The sequence below is a fragment of the Schistocerca americana genome, chromosome 2 (genome assembly GCF_021461395.2).
Source record: "Schistocerca americana isolate TAMUIC-IGC-003095 chromosome 2, iqSchAmer2.1, whole genome shotgun sequence".
Lineage (NCBI taxonomy): Eukaryota > Metazoa > Arthropoda > Insecta > Orthoptera > Acrididae > Schistocerca > Schistocerca americana.
The window spans coordinates 907,187,275-907,213,439 of NC_060120.1; the positions used below are offsets into that span (position 1 = coordinate 907,187,275).

The 26,165-nt window shown below is 37.2% G+C and overlaps 1 protein-coding gene across 5 annotated transcripts in view; it reads right to left on the reverse strand.

Moving 5' to 3' along the window:
* Positions 1 to 26,165, reverse strand: part of LOC124595920 (ring canal kelch homolog) — a 133,758-nt gene that overhangs the window by 79,617 nt on the left and 27,976 nt on the right. For all 5 annotated transcript variants that reach the window (XM_047134831.1, XM_047134833.1, XM_047134832.1 and 2 more), the window contains 4 exons: positions 23,630 to 23,805; positions 16,941 to 17,037; positions 10,199 to 10,355; positions 991 to 1,100 (listed from right to left, as the gene is read on the reverse strand). In XM_047134831.1, coding sequence (XP_046990787.1) covers positions 991 to 1,100; positions 10,199 to 10,355; positions 16,941 to 17,037; positions 23,630 to 23,805 — 540 coding nt within the window. The remainder of the gene's footprint in view (positions 1 to 990; positions 1,101 to 10,198; positions 10,356 to 16,940; positions 17,038 to 23,629; positions 23,806 to 26,165) is intronic.

A 26,165-nucleotide genomic window follows, 5' to 3' on the forward strand; every position in this document is an offset into this window, starting at 1 on the left:
CCCAACCAGTAACATAACCTTACCTTGCATGATCTGTCACAGATAGCAAGAAACCGCTACTGCCCTTACTACCCAACCTGACACTGTCGCAGAGGTTTTTTTCCCTTGGCACTTTTTTCCGTCTGCCCTTAAAAACCGCTCTTCTTTCAAGCTTGATTCTGTCAAGCTTTTTCCACCATTTCTATCACCCAGATGCACCTGTGTTAATGGGTAACTTTACCCAGATGCATGGATAACATCGCAGTTCCTTGCTCCTGCGATCTCCTCGATTCTAATTACTAACAATGCAGAGGTGACAGTAGATCTTTTGAGTTGGTCACCATGCTTTGCGAGCGTGGAGGGGCTCCCATCTTTATAAAAATGTGGCAGCAATGTGATGTTCTCATAAGCTTTAACAAACTTGTCCTTGATTTACTAGTTGGCCAGTTTGGGAACTTAATCTTTTGCATAACTGTGCAGCTGATCTGTCCTCTGTAAATGTGTAATAATGTAAAACAAAGTGTTTCAAAGTAGGCCTACAAATACCATATTAATTTTCTACAGACCAGGTCAATCAGCAATCAGAAGAGCTTATGTGAATGAAGGGGGGGGGGGGGGGGGGGGGAGATAAAATCTCAATTTAAGTTCCAAAATATACAGCCAGATCCCAATTAAACAGTGCAAATTGAGCATTCTTAAAAGAAAATCACTCTTCCAGGTTCCTACTGAGAACAATGATGTTGATAATTGACCCAAACTATACAATTTAAATAACAGATGACATTTAAGAAGCCACTCAAAGAGATATGTTAGTCCTTACATTTTGTACACAGTGTATACAACATCATCTGAGTGTTGGTTCGTGTAAACGATAATCCATTGGTAATGAGTAATCCAAGACAAAGTTTAATTCATATGGAGCCATATACAAATTACAACAATGATAGACACATAAGAATACTGACAATTATTAAGGATGTTAGCCTTTCAGTACTATGCAAGGAATCTTACCTTTGGAAGACCAACTGGCTGTCTGGGTTTCGTTCTTGGACTTTTGAACAACAACTTCTGTTCACCTTTAAGTAGATGGAATTTTAATGCTTCAATTAAAAAATCTTTACCTGCAAGCAAAGTACCTCATAAGGCTTATGGAATATGTTATACTTTGTATATATTTCAAACACAGTGATAAAAGAAATATCAACTTCAATTACAGAGCTTGTGATGATTAATGAACTTAATAGAGAAAAACATTACAGATCAATTAGTGTCACCAGCAATCACTACCATTTGTATTCAAAATACATGGCATGTAGGCATGGAAGAAGCTTTTTCATGCAAGACCCAGATATCATTGCTGGCACGATGGCACTTACACAAATACGACAAGAAAATTGAAAAGATAGTAACTACATTGAGAATAACTGAGACTATTCTTAGGCCAGTCCCAGAGTAATTTGGTGGGAGAAGAGGAGGGAGGTCTGAAATTCCAGGGCACACACAAGTATTCTTAGATTAGGCATACTCTCCATCCATCATACATACCAGGATTTTTAAGGCCTTGTAGCACTTACCACATTCAACTTACAATTACATATAATACATAAACTGAAAGAGCAACTCAAACAGTTTTTCTTACAGGTCTTCAATGCGAGCACCATTCATCACATGGCCCACATCAAGTCAATAGACAAGTTCTTCATAAACACTGATCAGTGTGTCTGGAGTAATTGCTGCAACAACTCCCTCAATCCTGTTTGTTAAGCTGGGTAGATCAGATGGTGGCACGGCACATACATATGATCCTTTATGAACCTCCATAGACAAATATCACATGGTATCATATTAGGTGAACATGGAGGCCATGTGAAACAAGCTCTGTCATCTGACTCCTTGCAGCCACTCTAGCAGTCGAGTACGTCTAGCCAATCGCTTACTGGGTTATGACGGTGAGACAGGGCACCATCTTGCAGCCAAATAAATTTCTGTGGCTCAGCTCCTTCCAGTTGAAGAAAGAGCCATAGTTGTAACACATCAAGAATAGAAGTACCAGTTACAGTTGCTTAAGCGGAAAAAAGGGCCCAAACTTTCTGCTGGGATGTGGTACAAAAAATATTCAATTTAGGTGAGTCTCAATGCAATTGTACCATCTCATGGGAATTCTCTGAGTCCCAGACATGCACACTGTGTGTGTTCACATTTCCACTAAGGTGAAAAGTCAATTCATCACTGAAGATGACATGGTCAGGAAAATCTTTATCGCAGAGTAAAATTTTGTTTGTGAAGTAGTCTGTAGGCTTTAGAGTTTCTAACAACTGCAAACGATGAGGCTATAGTCATAAGCATCTCCTTAAAAGTCTCAACAAAGATGTCACTGGAATTGCTAATTCATGACTAGCCTTCAGAACTGATTTCTTGGGGCTATGCATGAAAGACTCTCTCTCTTGTTCAACACGTTCTTCAGTCACTCTTCGTCGTCCCGTATTTTTTTTTCCCTCTGAAAACACAGGGGTTGTCTCGTAGCTGATGATACCATCTATGGATGTTATCAACACTTGGAAGATTACAATGGAACATAATGTTGTTGCTGTTGCGGTCTTCAGTCCTTAGACTGGTTTAATGCAGCTCTACATGCTACTCTATCCTGTGCAAGCTTCTTCATCTCCCAGTACCTACTGCAACCTACATCCTTCTGAATCTGCTTGGTGTATTCATCTCTTGGTCTCCCTCTATGATTTTTACCCTCTACGCTGCCCTCCAATACTAAATTGGTGATCCCTTGATGCCTCAGAACATGTCCTACTAACCGATCCCTTCTTCTAGTCAAGTTGTGCCACAAACTTCTCTTCTCCCCAATCCTATTCAACACCTCCTCATTAATTATGTGATCTACCCATCTTCAGCATTCTTCACATTTCGAAAGCTTCTATTCTCTTCTTGTCTAAACTATTTATCGTCCATGTTTCACTTCCATACATGGCTACACCCCAGACAAATACTTTCAGAAACGACTTCCTGACACTTAAATCTATACTCGATGTTAACAAATTTCTCTTCTTCAGAAACACTTTCCTTGCCATTGCCAGTCTACATTTTATATCCTCTCTACTTTGACCATCATCAGTTATTTTGCTCCCCAAACAACAAAACTCCTTTAATACTTTAAGTGTCTCATTTCCTCATCTAATACCCTCAGCATCACCCGACTTAATTCGACTACATTCCATTATCCTCGTTTTGCTTTTGTTGATGTTCATCTCATATCCTCCTTTCAAGACACTATCCATTCCGTTCAACTGCTCTTCCAAGTCCTTTGCTGTCTCTGACAGAATTACAATGTCAATGGCGAACCTCAGAGTTCTTATTTCTTCTCCATGGATTTTAATATCTACTCCGAATTTTTCTTTTGTTTCCTTCACTGCTTGCTCAATACACAGATTGAATAACATCGGGGAGAGGCTACAACCCTGTCTCACTCCCTTCCCAACCACTGCTTCCCTTTCATGCCCCTCAACTCTTATAACTGCCATTTGGTTTCTATACAAATTGTAAATAGCCTTTTGCTCCCTGTATTTTACCCCTGCCACCTTCAGAATTTGAAAGAGAGTATTCCAGTCAACATTGCCAAAAGCTTTCTCTAAGTCTACAGATGCTAGAAACGTAGGTTTGCCTTTCCTTAATCTGGCTTCTAAGATACGTAGGTTTGCCTTTCCTTAATCTGGCTTTTAAGATACGTAGGTTTGCCTTTCCTTAATCTGGCTTTTAAGATAAGTCGTAGGGTCAGTATTGCCTCCTGTGTTCCAATATTTCCACAGAATCCAAACTGATCTTCCCCTAGGTTGGCTTCTACTAGTTTTTCCATTCATCTGTAAAGAATTCGCGTTAGTATTTTGCAGCCGTGACTTATTAAACTGATAGTTCGGTAATTTTCACACCTGTCAACACCTGCTTTCTTTGGGATTGGAATTATTATATTCTTCTTGAAGTCTGAGGGTATTTCGCCTGTTAGATTGTGGTCAGAGTCCACTTTATGCTGACTCTCTCCTTCATCGCCATATTCTGATGAGTAACAGGCATGTATAGTTATATTCATGGCCAGGTCACCTGCTGAAGTATGCTGACCTTTTAACACGACTTTGTTAAAACTTCACAGATCATAATGCCACAATTTACCATGAGACAGCATTGCAGTTTGCAACTTCACACAAGCAGTCCTAATGGGTCTGAGACAAATTGCATAGTGACCATCTTTGCTAGAAATGCTTTCCAATAGAAGACACAGGAAACAGTGCATGAGCATGCACAAAGGTATAAAAATAAAACTGTCTGAGATGCTCTTTCATTTGACATATTATTTATAATTATAAGTTGAATGTAATAAATGCTAAAAGCTTTAAAAACTTCAATAATCGTTTTGAAACACCCAGTTATGTAAGCTGCAGAAGACCCTGAAGTATTAGTGTAAGAGCCAAATAAATGCCCCTAACAAGCAAGAAAATTAAAATCCTAGTGATCAGCTGGTGAAGCATTCACAACTAAGTGACTGAGTATGAAGCACTCTTAAAAATCTGTGGAGTTCACACAATACTACGTACTGATATCTGGTGAAAACCCGAAGCTGACAGCAATGAGATTTTTTGTATAAATCTAAGTGTATATCAGAAGGAAAGGCTAATTGGAAATGGAGATGATGTGCAGTATTTGTCACTAAAGACAAAAAAAAGAAAATTCACTGAAATAAAAATTGAAGCTGTCTAAGACCTTGTTTGAACAAGACTCCGAATCAGGGCAAGACACAAACTTATAACTGGATCTGTGTATCAACCAGAAGGCTCACCTCCAGATTTAATACTGGCAGCCAACTCTTGGTGGAAATATATTGGATTTAATATATAGGAAATAGACATGACATCTTTGAGGATGTCTTCACTGAAGCTGGAATCAGTGACTATGAGGCAGCTGTAGGAACAAGGTTTAACATACTAAAATAAGTAGAATGATTTACAAATTCAGTACACTAGATAAAGAAGCATGACTGTATAAGGAACTTGGAACATTTAGCTCTGGACAGGAACATGTAGAGGATATGTGGTAGAAGTTAGAAGAATACCTGACCTAATGGAACAGTCCACCATGGAAGACAGAAGATTAGGGTTTAACATCCTTTCGACATTGAAACCATTAGAGGTGAAGCATAAGCTTGGAATGTTTCAAAGTATGGGGAAGGAAATTGTCCATGCCCTTTCAAAAAAAACCATACCCGAATATGCCTGGAGTAATTTAGTAAAATCATGGAAAACATAAATCTGCATGGCCAGATGTGGATTTGAACTGTCATCCTCAAGAATGCAAGTCCAGAGGGCTTAATCACTGGCCACCTCTCAGGGTGTTTCTTCATGGGAGAGGCCCTCTATGGAAATAAGGTTCTAAAGAAAACTGTGACTGTTGTACAGTAGGTGTAAAACAAAGCACACAGCTGTAGAGACAGAAATGCTAAATGAAACACATTTGACTGTCAAAAACGCAATGAAAACCCACAGAAATTCTGCTCATATGCAATGGCTTCAATCGCAGCAAAGTCAGTGTCCAGATCCTCTTGGAGGACACAGAAGCTAAAACTGAGGATAGCAAAATGAAGGCAGAAGTGCTGAATTCCATTTCCAAATGTCCCTTTACAAAGGTAAATCCAGAAGTCCTGCACAAAGTAATTGTCGCACCAGTGAGAAGATGAATGATGAGTCAGTGTCACTGAGACACAGTGACTTTGCCCCTCTTTTAACCATAATATACTGTATATTCCTCAAACAAAAAATTGTGCTCAGTAGTTGGAAAACCACACCTGTCACAACATTCCACAAGAACTGTAGCAGGAGTGATCACAAAACGGCTTTCTACTATCACTGACATTCATTTGTTACAGAATCATAAAACATATTCTGAGCTCAAACAAAATGAGGTATCTTGAGCAAAATGACTTCCTCCATGCCATCCAACTTGATTCCCAAAAACATATGTAATGTATGTTTAATCCAGTTCACACTTTTCTTGGATGACATCCTGAATGCCATGGATCAAGGCAGTCAAGTAGATGCAGTATTTCTTGATTTCCAAAAATTTTCTCATTCGGTACCAAACCAACACTTACTAACGAAAGTATGATCATATAGAGTACTAAATGAAATTTGTGACTGGGTCATGCATTTATTGGTTAGGAGGACACAGCAAGTTATTTCAAATGGAGAGTTATTGGCAGAAGTAACTTCAGATGTGCCCCTGGGAAGTCTGCTGGGACCCATACAATTCAAGCTGTTTATCAAGGATCTCGGGCAGATAATAATAAAAGTCACTTCAGACATTTTGCAGATAATGCAGTTATCTACATAGTGCTGTCTGCAAAAAGCTGCACAAATATTCAGCCACATCTTGTTGAGATTTCAAAATGTTGCAAAGACTGGCAAACTGCTTTAATTGCTCATAAATATAAAATTGTGCACTTGACACACAAATACAAAAAGTACCCTACAAATGAGTCACAACTGGAATCAGTCAATTTATACAAATACCTGGGTGTAACAGGCTGTAGAGAAATGACATGGAATGATCACATAAGCTCAGTCATAAGTAAAGCAGATGGCATATTATTATTCACTGGTAGGGTATTGGGAAAATTCTATCAGTCACAAAGGAAACTGCTTACAAAACACTAATGTGATCTAGCCTAGAATACTGCTCAAGTGTGTGGGACGTACGAAATAGGGCTATCAGAGAACATTCAACATAAAGAAAGAATGATAGCACATATAGTAACAGCTTTAATATTGAGGTAAAAACATTACCTATATCACAAACCAAATGAAAAGTAAGGGCAATCTGTGGCATAAAACTCCTGAAGTCCTAATTTCAGCTATAATGACAAAAAATCCAAATACTATTCATTACAGCTTCATACAGTTGATATGAACAACACACCTAAAAAAAATGAAGCACTTTCAAAAAGGAGTCATTGCACATTTTTGAAATCATCACACTGATAAGATTCAAAAATATGACTGACTATCACACACAAATTACAAAACTATCATAACTCCGTCCTTTTTATAAAAAACACTTTAATTGCCAATCTTTTCAACTGACAGGATCCGAAAATTTTGGTGCACTGCTGATCTGATCATTTGATGGGATAAGACTTCTCTCCCACCTTTAAATACGTAATCATGTATATTGGCAGGCTTGATCTGTCATCATTGTATTACGAGGAACATCTAGTTTCTAAAACAGCTGATAGATGGTAGAAATCTAGTTCCTAAAACAGCTGATAGATGGTAGAAATCTAGTTCCTAAAGCAACTGATAGATTGCACTTGTTGTCTGCAATCAAGCTTTTGGAGAGCGGCAGTTGTTTGCTCAGTACATAAAGATACAAAGCACATAGCTTCTCTTCTTTTTTTTTTTTTTTTTTTTTTAAAGGACGAAGAAATTTTGTGCAAAATGGAGCCAGATTTTGTTGAATACGTCACTGGTAATGACATATACTAACAATTCAAGTGATGATCCCGACACTGTGCACAACAAATAAATTTCATTGACTAGGGCCTCCCGTCAGGTAGACTGTTTGCCGGGTGCAGGTCTTTCGATCTGACGCCATTTTGGTGACTTGTGCATTGATGGGGATGAAATGATGATGATTAGGACAACACAACACCCAGTCCCTGAGCAGAGAAAATCTCCGACCCAGCCGGGAATTGAACCCAGGTCCTTAGGATTGACATTCTGTTGCGCTGACCACTCAGCTACCAGGGGCAGATGACACTGTTCAAAAAGAACAGTATTAAACCACAAGTGAGTATTTTTTGTTTTAATTTCATGCAATGTTTGCTGAAGCAATTGTTTGCTTTCTTTTCTGATCCTCCTTAATTTCCTGGACCATGAAACATTATTTTATTTTTTTATAGGTTCAGAACAGCGAAATGATGGAAGAAATTGTATTTCATTGTTTCCTTACATGTCTGGTAAAAACATGCAATCTCTATGGTAAAATAAAGACCTAAAAGATGCCTCTGCCTAAATTCATCAAGGAACTGTGTGCAAAAGTGCTAAAATGTGAAGATTCTGCCAGACGGAGTTCCACAGGGCACAACTCAGCAGGCCATCCACAGGAAAAAATTACACTTCCAGGTAAAAACCAGAATACAGGGGATGTGAAAAGTACGTTCAGGAGAAAAATAAATAAATAAATAAATGCAAGAAAAGATGTAACATACAAGTGCAAAATTTCCATGTGCAAAGAACCTTGTATTAAAGCATGCTGCACATGGAAAAATTATTCTACGTGGAAAAAAGTGTGACAGTTCATAATTACAATTTTAAGATTCACATTTTCAATTATTGAGTGTATTGTTAGGTCTAGAATTGTAATTAAAAATTATTTTGATTTAAGTACACTTTTAAATTTTTTGCAAAACCTAAAACTGATTAAAAATATACCCAGAAAAAAATTCAAAGAAGCTGGAAATATGTAATTAGGAGCAGTAGTAGTATCACAATTTCAAAAAAGTTTAGTATCACTAGTCTTCTTAATAAAATAAATTGAAAACCATAAAAATGGCGGGTATTCTAAGAAACTGCAAGGTTTATGTGGCTAGCAGTCAAAGTGTTAACTTAATGTCCTTCATTGAAGACAAATATACTAGCTGGATGGACAGAAATGCAACAAGAAATTGACAATGCCCTTTTTGATAGATACAACCTTACCTGAGGGTAGTTTCACGAACCTGTGGGAGTCTTAAAGGGCCTCTTTATGCAAAAATTTGAATCCAACTTCTGGAAATTAATATTGTATTTTAAAGACTGTATACCTCTGCTTGATTAAATCTGTGGATCCCATAATCAAACTGACAGAAACAGCCAAATGAAGCTTCATTGAAATCACAAACTGACAAAAAGGTCATTCAAACATCCTGGAGGACTGGGACATGAGACCAGATCTCATCTTTCACAGGCACTGTTCTTATGGACTGAGCTAGCCAAGTATGACTCACAAATCACTGTCACAGCTCTCCTTTCACCAGTAACTACCTCATATTTTTCAGACTTCATGGAAATAGAACTCTTTCTTTCTTTTTTCTTTTTTTTTAAAAAAGTTTACCATTCTAAAATTCTAATGTGCATGTCACATTCACTTTCATTCCCTTCTGTTCATGTAGTACAGTTTATACACCCTTTAATTTCTATTGTTCTATGGCTCACATGAAATTAGGCATGTCTGCACAGGAACAACATAGGCACTGTGCTACAGATGAACCAGCACAGGCCACTAAGATAATTCATTACACTTTCCTAATACCATGAAAGTTGTGTATCTCATTTTTTTTATTTTATAGTTCAGACTCAGGTCATGCAACAGCTATCATTTCAGGTATGTGCAGTTGTTAATAGACATGAGTTTGATTTATGAATTGCTTTTTTGGTATTTTGATAGCCACTACATTCGTATTTTTTATTTTTTTTATTTTTTAACAGTTCGAATGATGACGACTTGGTAATAAGCCACAACTGGAAATTATATTACTAGTGTGAGTTGAGGCTGAAATATGTCTTCAAAAATTTTACCCAACAAAGTACACACAGTCTGTGTTAGTGTATTCGAATTATTCTCTCCATTAGTAGATGCATAATGGCAAATCTTCTGTCGTATTACTTATCCAGTATATTCAAATTTCCTCTCTGGGCAATAGCATCACAAGCATTTTGGCAGCCACGATGTAATTTCCATGAAAATTTGTTCTCTACAGAGCCTTGTAAACATATTAATGTTGCATTGGTGCCAATGAAACTGTAAGGTTCTTTCAAACGTGTCCAATGTTTAACGCTCTTGTAATCACCCTCTTTTTTTACAAATCAAACAATCTTTCTCCAAACCAATCTAACTACTTTAAACCTGACTGTATATTACACAGGACATAAATAAAAAAATCCTGGTCATTATTTATGCTTACTCAGCTAACAATTATCTGCAAAATAAATAGTTCAAGCAACCATAAAGTTATCACAAAAATATACTATAAAACTGAACTCCAAACTTTAGATGTTGTAAGAAACCAAATTATGCAAGACCAGATTAATGTGAAAGTAAATTTCAGTAAATACCAACTACTTTTTTCTTGCTGAATTATAAATTAATGCATCTTTAAAGTAGAAACAGATACGTAGAATTTACTGACACTGAAGATTTGCTTTCAGCAGAGGTTCCTCTTCAACTCTTTGAACAAGGTACTCCTGTGACAAGAGTGGAAGACGCACATGTTCCATTAATTCTGCCAAATGTGCACGCCTTGACTCAAGATCATGGTGTACCCATGCCACTACACATTCAAACACCTGCAAAAGATGTATTATGTTGAACTCTTTATAAAATATCACATGGAAAAATGGAGAATATAAGACTATGTGTAATTAACAGACATCAATAACACAAATACAAATACTGGATTTTTATACCCGAAATTCACTTTGTGATGCAACAGATAAAGAAGCAACAGTGTTAAACTTACATGAAGTCTCAACTTTTTAAATGAGGTGGCCAAGATAGTGTGACAACAAAACCTTGACAGCGAGTAATTTGGGGAACTAGTGAGAGACAGGCTAAACTGGGAAAGAAAGTGCACACAAGGAGTAAGCGCTGGATTGTGGAAAAGAGATGCTGGTTATCCTATGAGGTAAAATATAAGCACAGTTAAAGGAGCAAGAGCAAAGCAAAGAATATTAGATGATGATGATAATGAACATAGTTTTAGGGTGTAAAAGTTGGGTCATCCATGTCAATGATATCAGAGTTGACTGCCTTATTCACAAGGTCATTGAAGATGTAACAGAAACCAGATTTGGATGAGGTTGGGCTCCAAATTGGCAGTGGCTTTTTATTTAAAAAATGCTTTAATTTACTTCAGAACCACAGAAAACTTAAATGTGGGTGGCTGGAATGGGGTTTGAACTATCAGTGCCTTGAATACTGTGCCAACTCTCTCAGTAAATGATCAAGAGAAGAAATTACATACTAAACTAGTGAAAATGAACTAAATTGTACAACATATTCAATAAACCACACACTGCAGAAAGAAAAGGAAGTGAATAAATTGAGGCAGAGGAAACAAGAGGCAGAATACAATATGGAAGGAAGTGATAAAAGAAGAGTATGAAATAACCAAAATTGTGGTGATAAGTAGGGAAAGGGGTCTGGGAAGGGAGGGGAGGGGAGGGGAGGGGAGGGGAGGGGAGGGGAAGAAGGGGGAAACAGAATTATAAAAACTATGTGGCTAAGTGACAGTGAATAAAGAAAATGGGTGAAAAACAACAACATTAACACATTTATGCTGGCACTGTGAATTTTGTTTCACACAATGGAGGAGAGGTTGTATTCAAATGCCCTGAGCTACTATTTTAATATATTGGACTTTTATTTTTAAAAGAATAAGAGATCACATAAAATAATTTTACACCAAATTGACCACAATTATGTGATATGTTGCAACAAAATATGAGGAGGGCAGCACTCGAGATGTTAGTTGAATTGTAGGTAGCACAGTAAGGAAAGAAGAAAACAGGAAGAAGATGTACCAAACTGTGAAGAAAAAGCAAAAGAGAAACAGTGAACGATCCAAGCTCAAGATGTGCAGCATCAAGCGAATTGCAAGAACCACACTATCATGGTTGTGTGGTCACAGTGTTGGAGTGCAAACTGTGTTCAAATCGCTCACGTGTTCCGTGTCCCATAGCCCCCCCCCTCCCCACAAAAAAAAGAATTATGGACTTCCCATCCAGTCTCTGACATTCTCTCTCGTAGTCTTGGCAACTGTCATACTATACATTGCTTATAGAATACGTATCATCTGATACGAATATATTACTGTCACAAGTAAACGTGATGAATAGTGAAAGCAGGTGAGATGCAGCATAGACCTCTCACAGAAATGAAAACAACAACTAAGGAATTCAAGAATCACAAATTATGAAACAGAGTACAAGAGTCATAACATGTGGTACTTGTGGAGAATAAATAGGAGGTACGTACGTCTGAAAGTCCCTTCCTTACACCTCACTGTGCAAACGGATGTTACATCACAACATACACAAATATGAAAACAGCAGACAGACACGTCAATGAGGGGGGGGGGGGGGGGGGACCAGGGAGATTTGAACACAGGTCTCCGCCACTCCCGCATCACAGTCCAAAACCATGATCACATAACCACGATGCCATGGATACTCAAACTCGCTCAATGTTGCACGTATTCTTGAGCTTAGACCGTACACTATTTCTATTTTGCTTCTTTTTTCAAAGTTCAGTACACCTTCTTCCTCTTTTCATGCTTGATCTGTGTTCAGTTTTCAATGGGCTATTCACTGAGCCATCTTACCACTAAATCTGAGGGGGGTGTGATGTGGAGATTCCCCTGTAAGAAACTACTTATATTATGCCTCTCTGTCATTATCTGGAGCACAGTTGTGCAATAAGGGATCCTTACCTATTACAGTTGTCAGATGACCCTGAAAAAGTTTGAAAAAGAGCAATTAATTTTATTTTATTTTATTACAAAAGAGGGGAGAGAAAGTCAATATGTGATAAGAATGTTGGGATGACCATAATTAAAACAAAGGCATTTTGCACTGTAGCTAAATATTTTCACGAAATTTCAGTCACAAACTTTTTCCTCTGAACGTCAAAATATATTGTTGCCTCCTTTTCACACAGGGGGCAATGACCATTGCAACAACATAAGAGAAATCAAGAGATTCCACATAAGGATTTGGGCATTCTTTTTTCTTTCATACTATTTGAGAGTGAAAGAGGAAAGAGATAGTTTGAAAGTACTGACTTGTACGCTCTAACATGCAAAGGTAAGTGCGATTTTCAAATTAATGGTGTGGATGTAGATGAAAGGACATGTTTTGGCAGTTGCCTTTGATTTTGGTGGGGCAGCTGATATGGCTCTTATGTGAAGTCAGAAAGAGATTGCAATATAGTTTTTAAAAAACATAGATGTCACAAAAAAGCAGTAAGTGCAGGACAGTGAGTAGGAGCAGTTTGCATGTGACTATAGGGTATCATTCACATTAGAAAGCACTGCATGGAAGATATCACTAAACAACAGAATATCAATAGTGCCAGGGAAGAGTAGAGAGGATTTTGAATGGGATCCTATTTCAGAGCATGAAACAAGATACTCAAGCAAGACTGCTGTGCTGTTGTCTCCCATTCCCTCTTACTTCACAACTTGGTCCCTTCCAGTCACTTTTTTCAAACTGCCCTATCCCATTTTTTTTTTTTTTTTTTTTTTGGTCCAGGCCATAGTGCTCTTCCAATCTCATTACAAACTGAACTTTTGTAACACAAATACAAGGGCGTGGTGAAAAGTAATGTCTTAGAATTTCTTATGTGAAAAAACTTAAAAGCTTTCTAAATAAAACAAATGTTATTAACATTGTACATCTTCATTCTTCATGTCTACATATTTATTTCTCAAAATAATCATCCTGGCAACAAACACATTTCTCCAAACGAGAGACCAGTTTGTTAAGACCATCGCTGTAGAATGGCTGACTTTGTTGATGGAGGCATAACCTCACCTCTGCTTACACCACTTCATCACTATCAAAATGAAGTCCTGCAATGTTTTCTTTGAGTTTTGGGAACACAGGAAAATCGGATGGGTCAAAGTCAGGACTGAAGGAGGATGATCAACAACACTGAACCCAAGGTGTTGAACTGTTGCAGACATTGCAGCATCCGTGTGTGGTCTGGCATTGCATGCTGAAGGAGTGGGTGCTCCACATGTGGATGAACTCTCTGAATTTGAAATTAGATTACAGCACGCTGTTTCTGACACACAGACATAGTTACATTACACACAGCAATGTTAACACTGCAATTCAGAGCCCTCCAGTGGCAGAGGGCTGCAAATATGTAGACATGAAGAATAAAGATGCAGAATGTTAATAACATTTGTTTTATTTAAAAAGCTCTAAGCGTTCTCACAGGAAAAATTTGGAGGCATTACTTTTCAGCACTTCCTCCTATTAGTTCTAATAGTAAATAAGAGTGATTTAATTGTGAAGTGGATAAGTTTCAGACTATAGCTCTGAAGCCTAGGAATTCAGTTCCCAGTTGACCTTACATTTTTCTCTGTAAATTAGCACTTCTTTCATCTCTGACAACTGTTAAACTAAAAATATTAAGTTGCATCATGGTTTGCAGTCAATTTTAAACTGCAGGATCTATGTAACTGGCTGGCAGCATCTGTTCAAAGGTCATAGGAAGACTTGTGCATACTGGCTCCAACAGGAAAATGCCTAACACAGCACTGTGGTGTTTCTGGTATTGGATGCCACAGAGGTCAAATGCCCACCAGAGGAGATGGACTTAGATAACTGTTAGTGTGCACTCTGACCACGCAGCGAGAGTGCCACAATCTTGCCACGTGAATACAGCAGCCAGTAATGGTCCGTGTTGCCAGTATAGAGGCAGGCACCAAACGCACAGCCATTCAGGTCAGTGCTCATACTTGATACTTTTGAATCCACCTTTGCTGTACTAGGACTGCTTGATAACTCACTTGCTTGTACCCACTTATTCTTTTTGGTCACATCTCAGATTTGTCTCTCTACTGCTCTTGACCTTGTCTCATTGTCATGGAGACGGCTTCGTGTGGCACCTCACTTTTGTCTAGGTTGATTGTCCTTGCCTGTTGTATTGGCCGCAGTCTGTATGTTGCAGTTCATTTGCCTTCCATTAGCTTGGATTACTCTTCTGCAGGCGGCTCTCCCATCTTGTGGCTTCCTCTGTTCCTCGGTTTCTTACAGAACTCCGATGTGCACACCGATATCTGGCTATCCGCAGATATAGCTGTGTTCAAACTATCAGGCTGAGGGTGAATTTGCTGTGGTGTGAGTATGTTTGCAGTGAAGACCATACCCATCTGAATTAGTTCAAATACTACTGTTCATATTCTTGTGTAACAGTATGTGGCTGTCAAAGATATACCATAGTTTAAATGCATCATCACATAAATTACATTGTATTTTGTTCAATAAGCATGGAAGTATATTATAAGTTTATCATCTTAACCCTTTCAGATCCGAATTTTTTTTTAGAGAAGGAAAATTTTTCTTTACGTGGTAATGTTCTTAGGTGACTTTTTAATAGTTTTAGACACAAGGTTTATACAAAATTATGCACCTGTTTTCAAAATGTACTTTGCACACTAGGCTTCTTTATATGGACTACGATAACTAATTACAAAATATTCTCTACTGCAATAAATAGCAAAATGATCATTATTCATTAACTACCATGCAAAATAACAATAACAATATTCAATTATACAGTGGAATATAGCAAACCAACCACATCCATGTGTTCTGGTAATCATGAGCTACTATGCACTGCTACACTGACTTGCTAATACTTTCACAGTGATGCCCAACAGTTGGCAGCACTTGTTCACGATGAAAAGGCTGAACATTCACAAATGTGAACCTCAGATTTGCATTTGGAAAAAAATACTTTGGTAGCACCTAAGATGCCATAAAAGTTGATGTACATAATTGTAGCCAGAGGTTTTTGAAAGGGTTTAAGAACATAATGATATCCACAGAGTTACTTCTTACACTTATATAAATTGGGCAAATAAAACAAGCTGGTGTGCAATTCAATATCCAGAGATTTTTACTTCATATATATTGTACTTTATGAAAGAGTACAAAATTATTTTAGTATTTACTCCTACAGGTCCTCAACAGTAAAACATCAGATAATTATTCAGGCTGTAGTAAGAATAATTCTAGGCTTTGCCATTGTCACAATTCACACACTAGCAGTTGTAAATATGTAGAAATTACCAGTTTTTAGTGCCGATAAGTGCAGTAATCATTGTGTGTTTGGGCTAAGCTATATTATTTTAGGAAAATGAAGATTTTGTCATCACAAGAGCTATTTTGCAGTCACTTTGCTCCACCGTATTTCATTATGTCACAGGTGCAAATGTTTAGAAGAACTGTCTTTGATGGCATGTGAACACATCAAAAAATTGGTCCAATGTAATAAATCATGTAATGACATCCACAGAGAACTGTATGTACATATTATGCTGCCATGCTGCTATGGAAACTTACGATCACAGTGCACATACTATCTGTTGTGGCTAATATTAATGTCACGGAGCCATTCTGTTTTGAGGAGGGATTAGTGTTTAACCTTAGTTAATGGAGAGGGGGGGGGGGGGGCAGCATGAGCAGTACTTCAAGTGTTTATCTGAACATCAATAACTATGGAATGATATTCATATAATTAACACACTTTGAAATATAAAGTATTTTAAAATTTGTCATTTATAAAAACCAATGCAATTCAATTTCAATGTTAGGTTAAAACTGCAGAATTCCCTCAGATTTTACTAACTGGAATAGTTTGAGATTTCCCTGGCTATTCCAGGTAAAATGTAATTCCTTAAGAATTTCAGGTTCTCCAGAAGAATTACCACCTTGTGCCAAGCTGGTTGCATGGTTCCAACAGCATGGTGTCTCAATGAGCATAGGAAGTGTATAAGGGATTGATGCAACAAATATTTCCAGAAACTTTGATTCATTACCCATCACACTACTCTGATCCCACATCCTGTAATTTCTTTCCCCATGTGGTCTCACAGAGATAGTGTACAAACACCTACAGAAGTAAAAACTGCAATCCTATGGGAAACATATGCATTTTCTTACCCTTTAAATCTCATGAAATATTTTCTCTTTACTTAATTGTTCTTATCTACATCATCATATACCACAGTACTTAATGCTGAACTTCAACTTAATATAAACCTCATAATCATAAACATACTATAACTCAAGAAACAATTGCTGACTAGGCATGCAAACAGTATTTCATTATAGTATGAATATACAACCGAGACAAACCTTTTCTTCTGAAGGAACTGTAAGTCTGTCACTGCAAATCAGTTTTGCCACTTGCTGAGGAGAAAGAGTTAGAAATTCTTCACACTCTACTACTTCACTGAAACAAATATAACAATTATGTTTCTTAGGCAATCTATCTCTCTTTCAAAATGAAGGCAATAAGCATAAATTATTTTCACAATAGCAGAAAACATACACAATTTATGTTTGTATTTCAGCTTTAAAAACCATGGCAGACAAATATGGATTAAAACTGAGTGCAGATCGAGAACCCTGCTGTTCATTTGTAATGTTCTTACTGCTTCACTTATACATGCTCGACTCACCCTCCCTCACAGCTCGATTTTCACCAGAACCTCTCTCCTACCTTCATTGCACAAAAGTTCTCCTCCATGCCTTGCAAGATAGGCATGAAATCAGTGCAGTAGCTCCGACCCATGAAAAGCAGGGCCAATCAAACCTGAACTATTAAACTTTACAGAACCATGTGGTAGATGGTGTGTCTGTAGCATTTAGGACCTCAAAGCATAACACAGTTTACAACATGCATTTCATTCGCTATTAGTGACACAATGCCAAACAGGCAGTGGAATTTTTACCGTAGGTATAGGAGTAAGCCCTCTGTGTTGTAACATTATTCCTACTGATGTGGCAACTACCACTAGAATAGTTCAAATATCCATGCAGACAATGCATAGATAATCTATTCTGCTACTAATGTAACACTTACTTCCCTACTGAAGCATGCATATGAGGATGCAGATTATCACACACTAGACACATCTATGGCAAAATGGTCACTAAAATTAAACTAGGATTGAAAAGAGATACAAACATGTCCTACTACCCAAAAGTAAAGTTACATATGCATGAAAAGAAAGTAACAAAATCAGGAATCACAGTTTCTTTCAACTGGCAAAATGAGAAATGAAATTTATCAGGACTTTCACAGTAAAATCTCCCTCCCAGGACACTGAACAAGAAGAATTTAGCTGGTCTCAATAAGATGAGAAACAATTAAGTCAGTTCTCAAATGAAACCTGTCATTATCCAATATGCTCCTCACACCACCCACAATAGTGTCCTGTCAACTTTCCACCTCTGTGATATCCTGGTCATACTGTATGATCCATCTCAATCCATTTTGTTATCACGTGTTTCAGGCATTTATTAACAGCTCTACTATGAAACTTATCTACATGTATTTATTTGTACTTACCATATCAAGAAATGTTAGAAAATATAACAATGTTACTTTTATGGCACATAATATGGAATAAATAGCTTTTTTCTAATGAAACAAGATGAATCAAAGGGGAAATTAAAGTGGTTCCGTGCCTTGTAAGAACAAAATTTTTTGTTTAGTTTAATCCCCAAACATGTTTTATCAATGTTGTTGCGCCATCTGCTTGGTCCACTTAAAGTTGCATTAAGAGGTCGTCAATTCAGCTCTGATCAACAAGTGAAGGAAGCTGCATAACCAAAGACTTTTTTTTTCTGCAGAGGGTATCAAATAGCTTGTGCAATGGTGGAGCAAAAGCATCAAAAAGGAGGGAGCCTATGTTGAAAAATGGTATCAATAAAAATTGTAGACTCTTGCTGTAAAAAATTATAGAAATTGAGTGTAGATACTTACTGACCCATGTTCAGTATACGTACAAATTATCTCTAGGTTAGAAACATGTTGACATATTCATTATTATTTTTTGCAAGCATGAGAACAGTGCTTAAAATTACATTATCACAATTTGTCTTTCTTGTAATAATGTCCCTGAGAAATTGCCCTTCTTCATTTATTTCTTTTAGGATGTTTTTGACTTTTTCTCCATTCCTGTGAACCCTTCATATTTAGATTTCTAATGTTTCTGGCTGCCGATATTTTTATAAAACTCACTGTCCAGTTCTCACTTCCATACACCAGCACACTCCCAACAAAATGCTTAGTGAACATGTTCCTTGTCTTGATGTTCATCTATTTGCTTGATATGAGACTTGGTAACCTGAAATGCATATTTGCAGTGGGCTAATTTCTGGAGTGCTTCTGTAATCTTTAGAAGTGATGCACCTTAAATAGCAAACCTATTTAGCTGTGCAAGTGCGAGTGCTATGTTTGCAGTGATTTGCCGACTACTCTTGCCTACTGCTAACAGCTATTTTGTTTTTATTAGTGTTTACCTTTAATTTAAATAGAAATTACCTGACATAGTCAGCGTGGAGACAGTGATCTGTAACCTTGAAAAGTTGTAGATTTCATCAAAACCTTTCTTTGGCCAAGACTGCAATGTAGAAAATGGTTATCACCATTATTTGACCCAGACTGCAATGTAGAAAACAGTGATCATTGTTTTCTACATTTTGATCTCAATCAAATAAAGGTTTCGATAAAATCTACATTTAATTTATATGTTTTTAATGTAACCGGCAATATTTTTGTCATTCTGTTCACATTCTTTCATGACTCTGCCACTAAAGCAATACCACTGTCAATCTGTTAGCATAGGCTATTTCTTAATATATTTTAATTTCCTTTCCCTCTCTTTGAAGACATTGCTCCCTTCTTCAACACACAAAGAAAAAGATACTGAAAGGGGGTAGCATTGTCCGCCTCTTTTTTTTATTTAAGTGTTCTTTCACTGCCAGTAATACTTATTAATGTGCACTTCTTCCTACACAGTTTCCAGATTAAACTATCTTTCCAGCCGACTCCCTCTTTCTTGACATAATAAAATGTTAGTTTTCAATTTCCTTTGCCAATTTTCTTTTGAAAATCTATAAAAATTACACAGGTCTTCCAGTTTCCTCTCCAATATCACCCATGTCACAAAAAGTACTTTACTAGTTCTTTTGTCGATTGAGAGGTGAACCGATAATTTGTGAAATTAATCTGCTGACTGTGAATCCCTCGATATCAGCTGTATTTCGTACTATCCAATAGTGACATACGAAAATTTTTGCTGGATCGGGACTCAAATCTGGATTTCCTAATTATTGTCAGCAGTCGCGACCCTCCATTCTTTCAAACATGCACGTAAGCATTACAAGCCTTGATGGACACATGACGGTAACAACACTGGTCTCCATTCCTCCCTGTTGTGGGAATCCAAGTAATATTGTGAGCATTATGTGATAAATTTAGTGGATTACAGTTTAAGGATGTAGAATGCGACATGTGAAAGTTTGGGTCAGTCCAGATAGCATGCATGGATAGCCAAAGGGTTAAAGCGAATGCCCATGATAAAGCTAGAAATCTAGGTTTCAGTTCGATCTGGCATAGATTTTATGTCATTACCGGGTAGTAGAACTATCCTAACACAGCCGATGACAAGGAGTTCACAGTCGCTGAATTAATTTTGAAAATATTTCCTACAGCTGTGGGTTGTCAACAGTGTCTGTACTTTCAGATATGCATGTAACAACTGATATTTCTTTTATATGTACAGAAGCGTCTATGAATTTTTGGCTTTTTCTTTGCAGTCTACATTTATATTAACAAGGAGTTTTTCACTTTCCATTAAATTTTTTTAGTCTTATTATTTTTTAGGAATTTCACTGGTGTGTGATAACCTACACTGCTTATTCAATTTAATTTTCAGTGATAGTGGAGTCCCAATTCATCAACCTCTGAGATTTCCTACAACACTTATCATTTTCATCTGTGATTTCTTTATCATTAAACTGATTTTCTATCTGTTCTTTCAAGTGACTCTCATGTTTCTTCATTATCTGTCATTATACAGGGTGTACCACCTAACTTTGTCACCTCATATATTTCCAAAATGAATCAAAATGTGAAAAATTCAATTGACCAGGGATGCACCTATGTCAGGGGCTCACACAATGAGCAGAAATGCACAATTCATAAATGTACACAAACATAACTTTCATCACAAAGTTACATTTTTTCTACAGAAATAAAAACTTCAGTGATGGCAGAATTACTTTCACTGCTCTGAATCTTGCATCTTCTGGAACACTTACACTTTAAATAATTGAAACAGTTCCACAGTTTCCGATGTAATGACATTATGCAAGTTGCGACGCTCGAATCGACAAACTTGCAAGGACATTTTATGGAAACAAAATAAATGCATCAGTAGCTGTTTTGTATTAGAGGAGTTGTGGTATTACAAACCTAATTTGGAGCAGTTGTTAACACAATTTAGAGAAGCCTACCAAGAATGTGTGTTTATGCCTGATGGTGTGGGATGTGCTAATAGTTATTATGATTTTAGGCAGGGTCGGTACCAATCTCTGTGGTATACACATTAGAGCCTCTGTAAGTAAAAACCTCAAAAGTCATACCTCAGACGCACAGCTGAAGGCCATCCTAGAAAATTGCCTCGTGATTAAGGAGGCATCCAATATTATAGAGTAAAATGGTTAGGCTTACAGTTATTGCAAAAAAGAAAATAATGAGAACTGCATTCACTGGAGATTTGAAAAGATTCATAGGCTGTATGAAGTACTGTATTTCACAGGATGGTGTCATACTACATATACAGAGAGAAGAAACAAGAAAAACATAGTTCAGAAGGTGATGCAACGAGAGCGAGGACAAGCAAATGACTTTCACTATTCTCAAATGCAAGCAGGGACATGTGCCTGCACAAACTGCCAGGGTGTATTTCAACAGTTCATTAGTCATCCTCTGTTGCGCAAGATGAACCGGTGGCCTTGGTAGGCCCCCACCACTCTTCCTCTTCGCTGGAGTCTACTCCAGTAATTCCGGGATACCCACTAAGTGATGCCACAGCTCCGCGTTCACCAAGGTTAGCTGCCTCGGCAGTAGGTCAGGACGTGCTGGACAGGCTTGGATATGTTCCAACTGCGTCTCCGGACACAAGTAGGTATAAAAAGGGCAGTACTTTGTTTCTAGTCACAGTAATCCTTGTTCTGTGCATTATGGCAGAAACTGTGGCAGCATTGCCTCCTTTTAAATCTACATATTTCAAAAGGTATGAGGTTTAGAACAATGAAATCAAGTGTGCTGTCACTAATTGTGCCTCTGGTTTTCACTTATGTAGAAAAAAAACATATGTAACTTTGTTTTGAAAGTGATGTTGGTTTACTTTTACACATTTTGTACATTCCTGCCCATTGTATAAAGCCCCTGACAAAGGTAGATCCCAGGCCAATTGCATTTTTCACATTTTGTTTCGCTATGGAAACATATGATATGGCAGAGTTACGTGGGACACCCTGTATTTCCATCTTTGTTCTTTTCAGATCTTAGCCCTGCTCTTGTTTGATTGTACTTTAACGTATGCTGCACCAATTCAATTTTCTCCACTATATAAATGGACTACTTTTCCTTTGCTTCTGTACAGTCGCTAGTACTACAAATTTTTGTCTCTTATAGTTTTTTACATTATTACCATTTCTAAGTTTCTTTCTGGTTATAGTAAGGTCTAGTTTCTTTTATCTGCAGTTTTCTTGGCTACAGCTATCTCATCTCTATGATCTAATCTGCAAACTTTATTATTCCATACTTTGGATAGTTTTGGTCTAAGGCATTATCATCATTCTAGTCTCACGGGTTTTCCTTCTGTCTACAAGTTTTCTTTGATTTCATCAAATCATATTCCCTCTCTTAAGTCCAAACTGGTTTTCTGCTATTCTTGCACTTGATTCCACCTTATCTGCAGCAAGAAAATGATTACCCTTCACAGATTGGCCTGGACAACTGTGGCATGACTGGAATTGCTTTCCGTAATGTGGCCTGGATAATATTTTGTCAATCTGGAATCTATATGGTAAGATCCAAAGAAGCTGTCTACTTTTTGGAACTTTGAAGATTATGTTGGTAATTACCATCTGATGTTGGTCACACTAGAATTGATATCTTGCACCTGAGAAATCCCGATCTGTCACACCAAATAATTTCCCCAGGTTTATTTTCTTTATAAGAACCGTCGCAGCACTGAAGTCAACCACAGCCACTACATTGCCATTTTATATAGTTATCTCCAGAAGACTGTTAATATGTAAACATTCTAGCACCATGGCTTGAAGCTGGAAATTATGTTCGAATAATAAACACATCAGCTGATTTACGACTGGCATTCAATAATTATATCTGTCACAGATGTCATAATGTGTGTATTGCTTTACAGACTAATTTAGCATGTACAACATTAGTACTGCAACACCGTTCCTTCTTCCTGCTTCATCTCTGCTAGAACAGAAATTATAATTGCCTCACACTTCAAGCACACTAATTTTCCCACTTCAAGCACACTAATTTAACTTTTCTTTGTTTCCTTCTTTAGTTCTTCAGCTTACTAACTCTTGAAGAGGTCTGGCTATCCTAGGAATGGTATTATTCTAGGCTGGCTTGCAACCAGTTAAATTCTGGGTTCAGAAATTCCTGATCAGTAACGTAAGTCCCTTTAGAGTTTCCTTCATCATAGCTATCTTTTGGGTAGGTTTATACAATGGTATCCCACTGCCTCCTGCACTTACTGTCAGCCGCTCATATCCGGGGAACAGAATCCGCTTGCAGATGCTGCTAAAGGGGCTGTGTGTGTGTGTGTGTGTGTGTGTGTGTGTGTGGGAAGGGGGGAGGGGGGGGGAAATCACATGTTTTTGCAGCCCCCTATATACAACTCAGACGGCTTTCCCTGGATGATTTCCAAGTCACTTCTAACTCACCATGTAAAATAAGTTATAGTATTTTTTATTTAACTTACGGAAAGTGTTGCTCAATATATGTTTCAGCATGGCTTAGTAACTCCAGACAGCCATGGAGGTCAGCAAAAGCTCTGATTCCCAAGCAGTTGGTTGGATGAAGTTGAGCTTGCAAGAAGTCACAGCAAGCATCTCGCACATACGTCAGCTGAAGTAAATTTGCTGCTGGCAGTAAAACCTGTAATCATTTGCTAATAGGAACAACCAACCTTCACAATTCAAATAATATACCACACTTACAAATATTAAAATAATACATAAAAGGAAGATACAAGGAGATACACTGCTTCACTTAATGTTTTAATGACAGTCTAATAGCAAAACAGAATCTGCACTACACAAATAAAGACCGTATTAAAAGTTCAACAATATGTTTGACTAGCTGTGAGTAAGTAAGTGGAGCACACTGTAGTATCAGTTTCTTTATTAGTTGTGAAGAGATACAGTTGCTGAGTATAGCTAAATTTCAGTGATAATACAGAAAAACTGAATGTATATGCAGACAAGAAAAACAAATTCCTGGCTTTTTCCTGGTTAAAAATACACTTTTTCGAATGTGAAAATACACTATACCACAGGTGAAAGTACATTTTTTCCATGTTAAATGACAATATACTTCCCATCAGAGCTGTAAAACTTATCAGTTCTTTTAACAGTAAAGGTTTCATACAGCAGTATAGAAGTTCTTGGCACTTTAGGAAACAGGACCCTGGGAAGATCTTCAAGGAGCAGGAACATGTACACTGCATATTTTTGTATTCCAAAAGTATAAAAATGAATTCCCCAAATACAGTATGGTAGCTTCCAAAGTACTGAAATCGAGATCGCGTTGTGCTTTTGTCAGCCAATCACAGCTCACCACATGATATTGCCACCCAATGACAGGAGGTATTTAGAGCGCAGGACACATGATATAATCAGCCAATAGCAACAGCACTGTTAAGTAGCATGAACACACAAATATGAAAAGTTAAAGTTTTAAATTAATATACAAACAGTACAGCTGTAAGAAAAGCTGAGCTATCACACAGAATATTGGTCTTTAAAATTTTTTTTGCTGTTTTTATTTTTTTCTGGAATTGCAGCAGCTAAATATTTCTGACAAGCACAATTGTAAATTTCAAAGCTGTGCACCAAACATTTGGTGGGTTAGCCGGCTGAATACATGTTCTGTCGAGCACTTCAACTCATCCATATACTAGCCAATTACATGTGAAATTACTCAAGAACTCATTTCACATTTTTATTTTATTTTATTTTAATTTTTAAGGATAATTATACTTTTTGACATTGTTATTGTATGACTTGTAATCTACGAAAGAACTAAAATAAACATGAAAAAGTAATGTTGAAGCTTGGTCCTTTTTAGCATGCGTCACCCTTCGAAACACATCAAACACAAAGGCCCATAAAATTTTAAATAATGGCATTAATGGCTGGTTTTCTGGGCACAAAATTTTTCTGAGCGGCTGGTCCTCAATGTTATAAGTTTTGAATGAGAGTCAAACTCTCAGTGATTTAAGAAATTCACCACACTTTCTCACATGCTGCATAATACATCTTGCGTAAAAGGAAATTTACGTTGGAAGTAACTCTTCTCAAACAATCATTTGCAACATTTTCCCATGACCTGTTAGAAATGTAAAAAGTTGTGATGTTACGGTCACTGAAAGCAGTCCATTGTTACAAAGTATTGCACAGTTTTTGTCCTAAAGCCTTTGGCTCACCTTGCTGTCAGCAGATGCTCGAGTGTGCACTGTGTTTCGTTGTTGTAAACGGCACATTTTCTTTGCAACTTAAGTTTTATTCTGGTGTTATTATCTTATTTATGTTTTATTGCTGCAGTATTACCCTGTGGTAGCAGGCTAAAGTAGAATATCAGTTGTTGGAGTATCAGTTCTTTGTTAGAGTATCAGTTCTTGTCAGTAAAAATTACAAAAGTTTAACTGAAAGCTAACATAACAAAAAATTCCCAAAATTCTAAAAAATTCCTGGATTTTTCACAAATAACCCAGCTGTCACAAGTGTACACACCCTGAGAATGTTCCCAACTGACATTAAGAACAGTAACCACAACGAAACTATTTGTTCCAGTCACACAGTATGACCACACATAAACACTTCGCAAAGTTTTAATCTTACCTATGGACCAGTAAACCACTCAAAGCCTCAACTATAAGGCGAGTTTTTACCTTCATTCCTTCTAATACAAGAACAACATTCAGATACTAAATTAATGGCCTTAAGAAGTAGCTTACAAGTGCATTCAGATCAACAACATCAAGTGTATGATGTATTTACAAACAGTAGTGCACAACAAATCTTTTTAGTATACTTCTAAATAAAATGTACATTTCACTACATAAAAATATACATATGACCATTTTCTAATTTTCAACCTGCACCAATCATTGTAAAATGTCACAAACAGTAATAATCAGACTCAATACAAAATAATTAACTGACAAAAATCATTTGTTTGAAATGTAACCAAGTTTTAATTACTAGTCTTCACTCTAAGTTGGAACAGTGTATTTT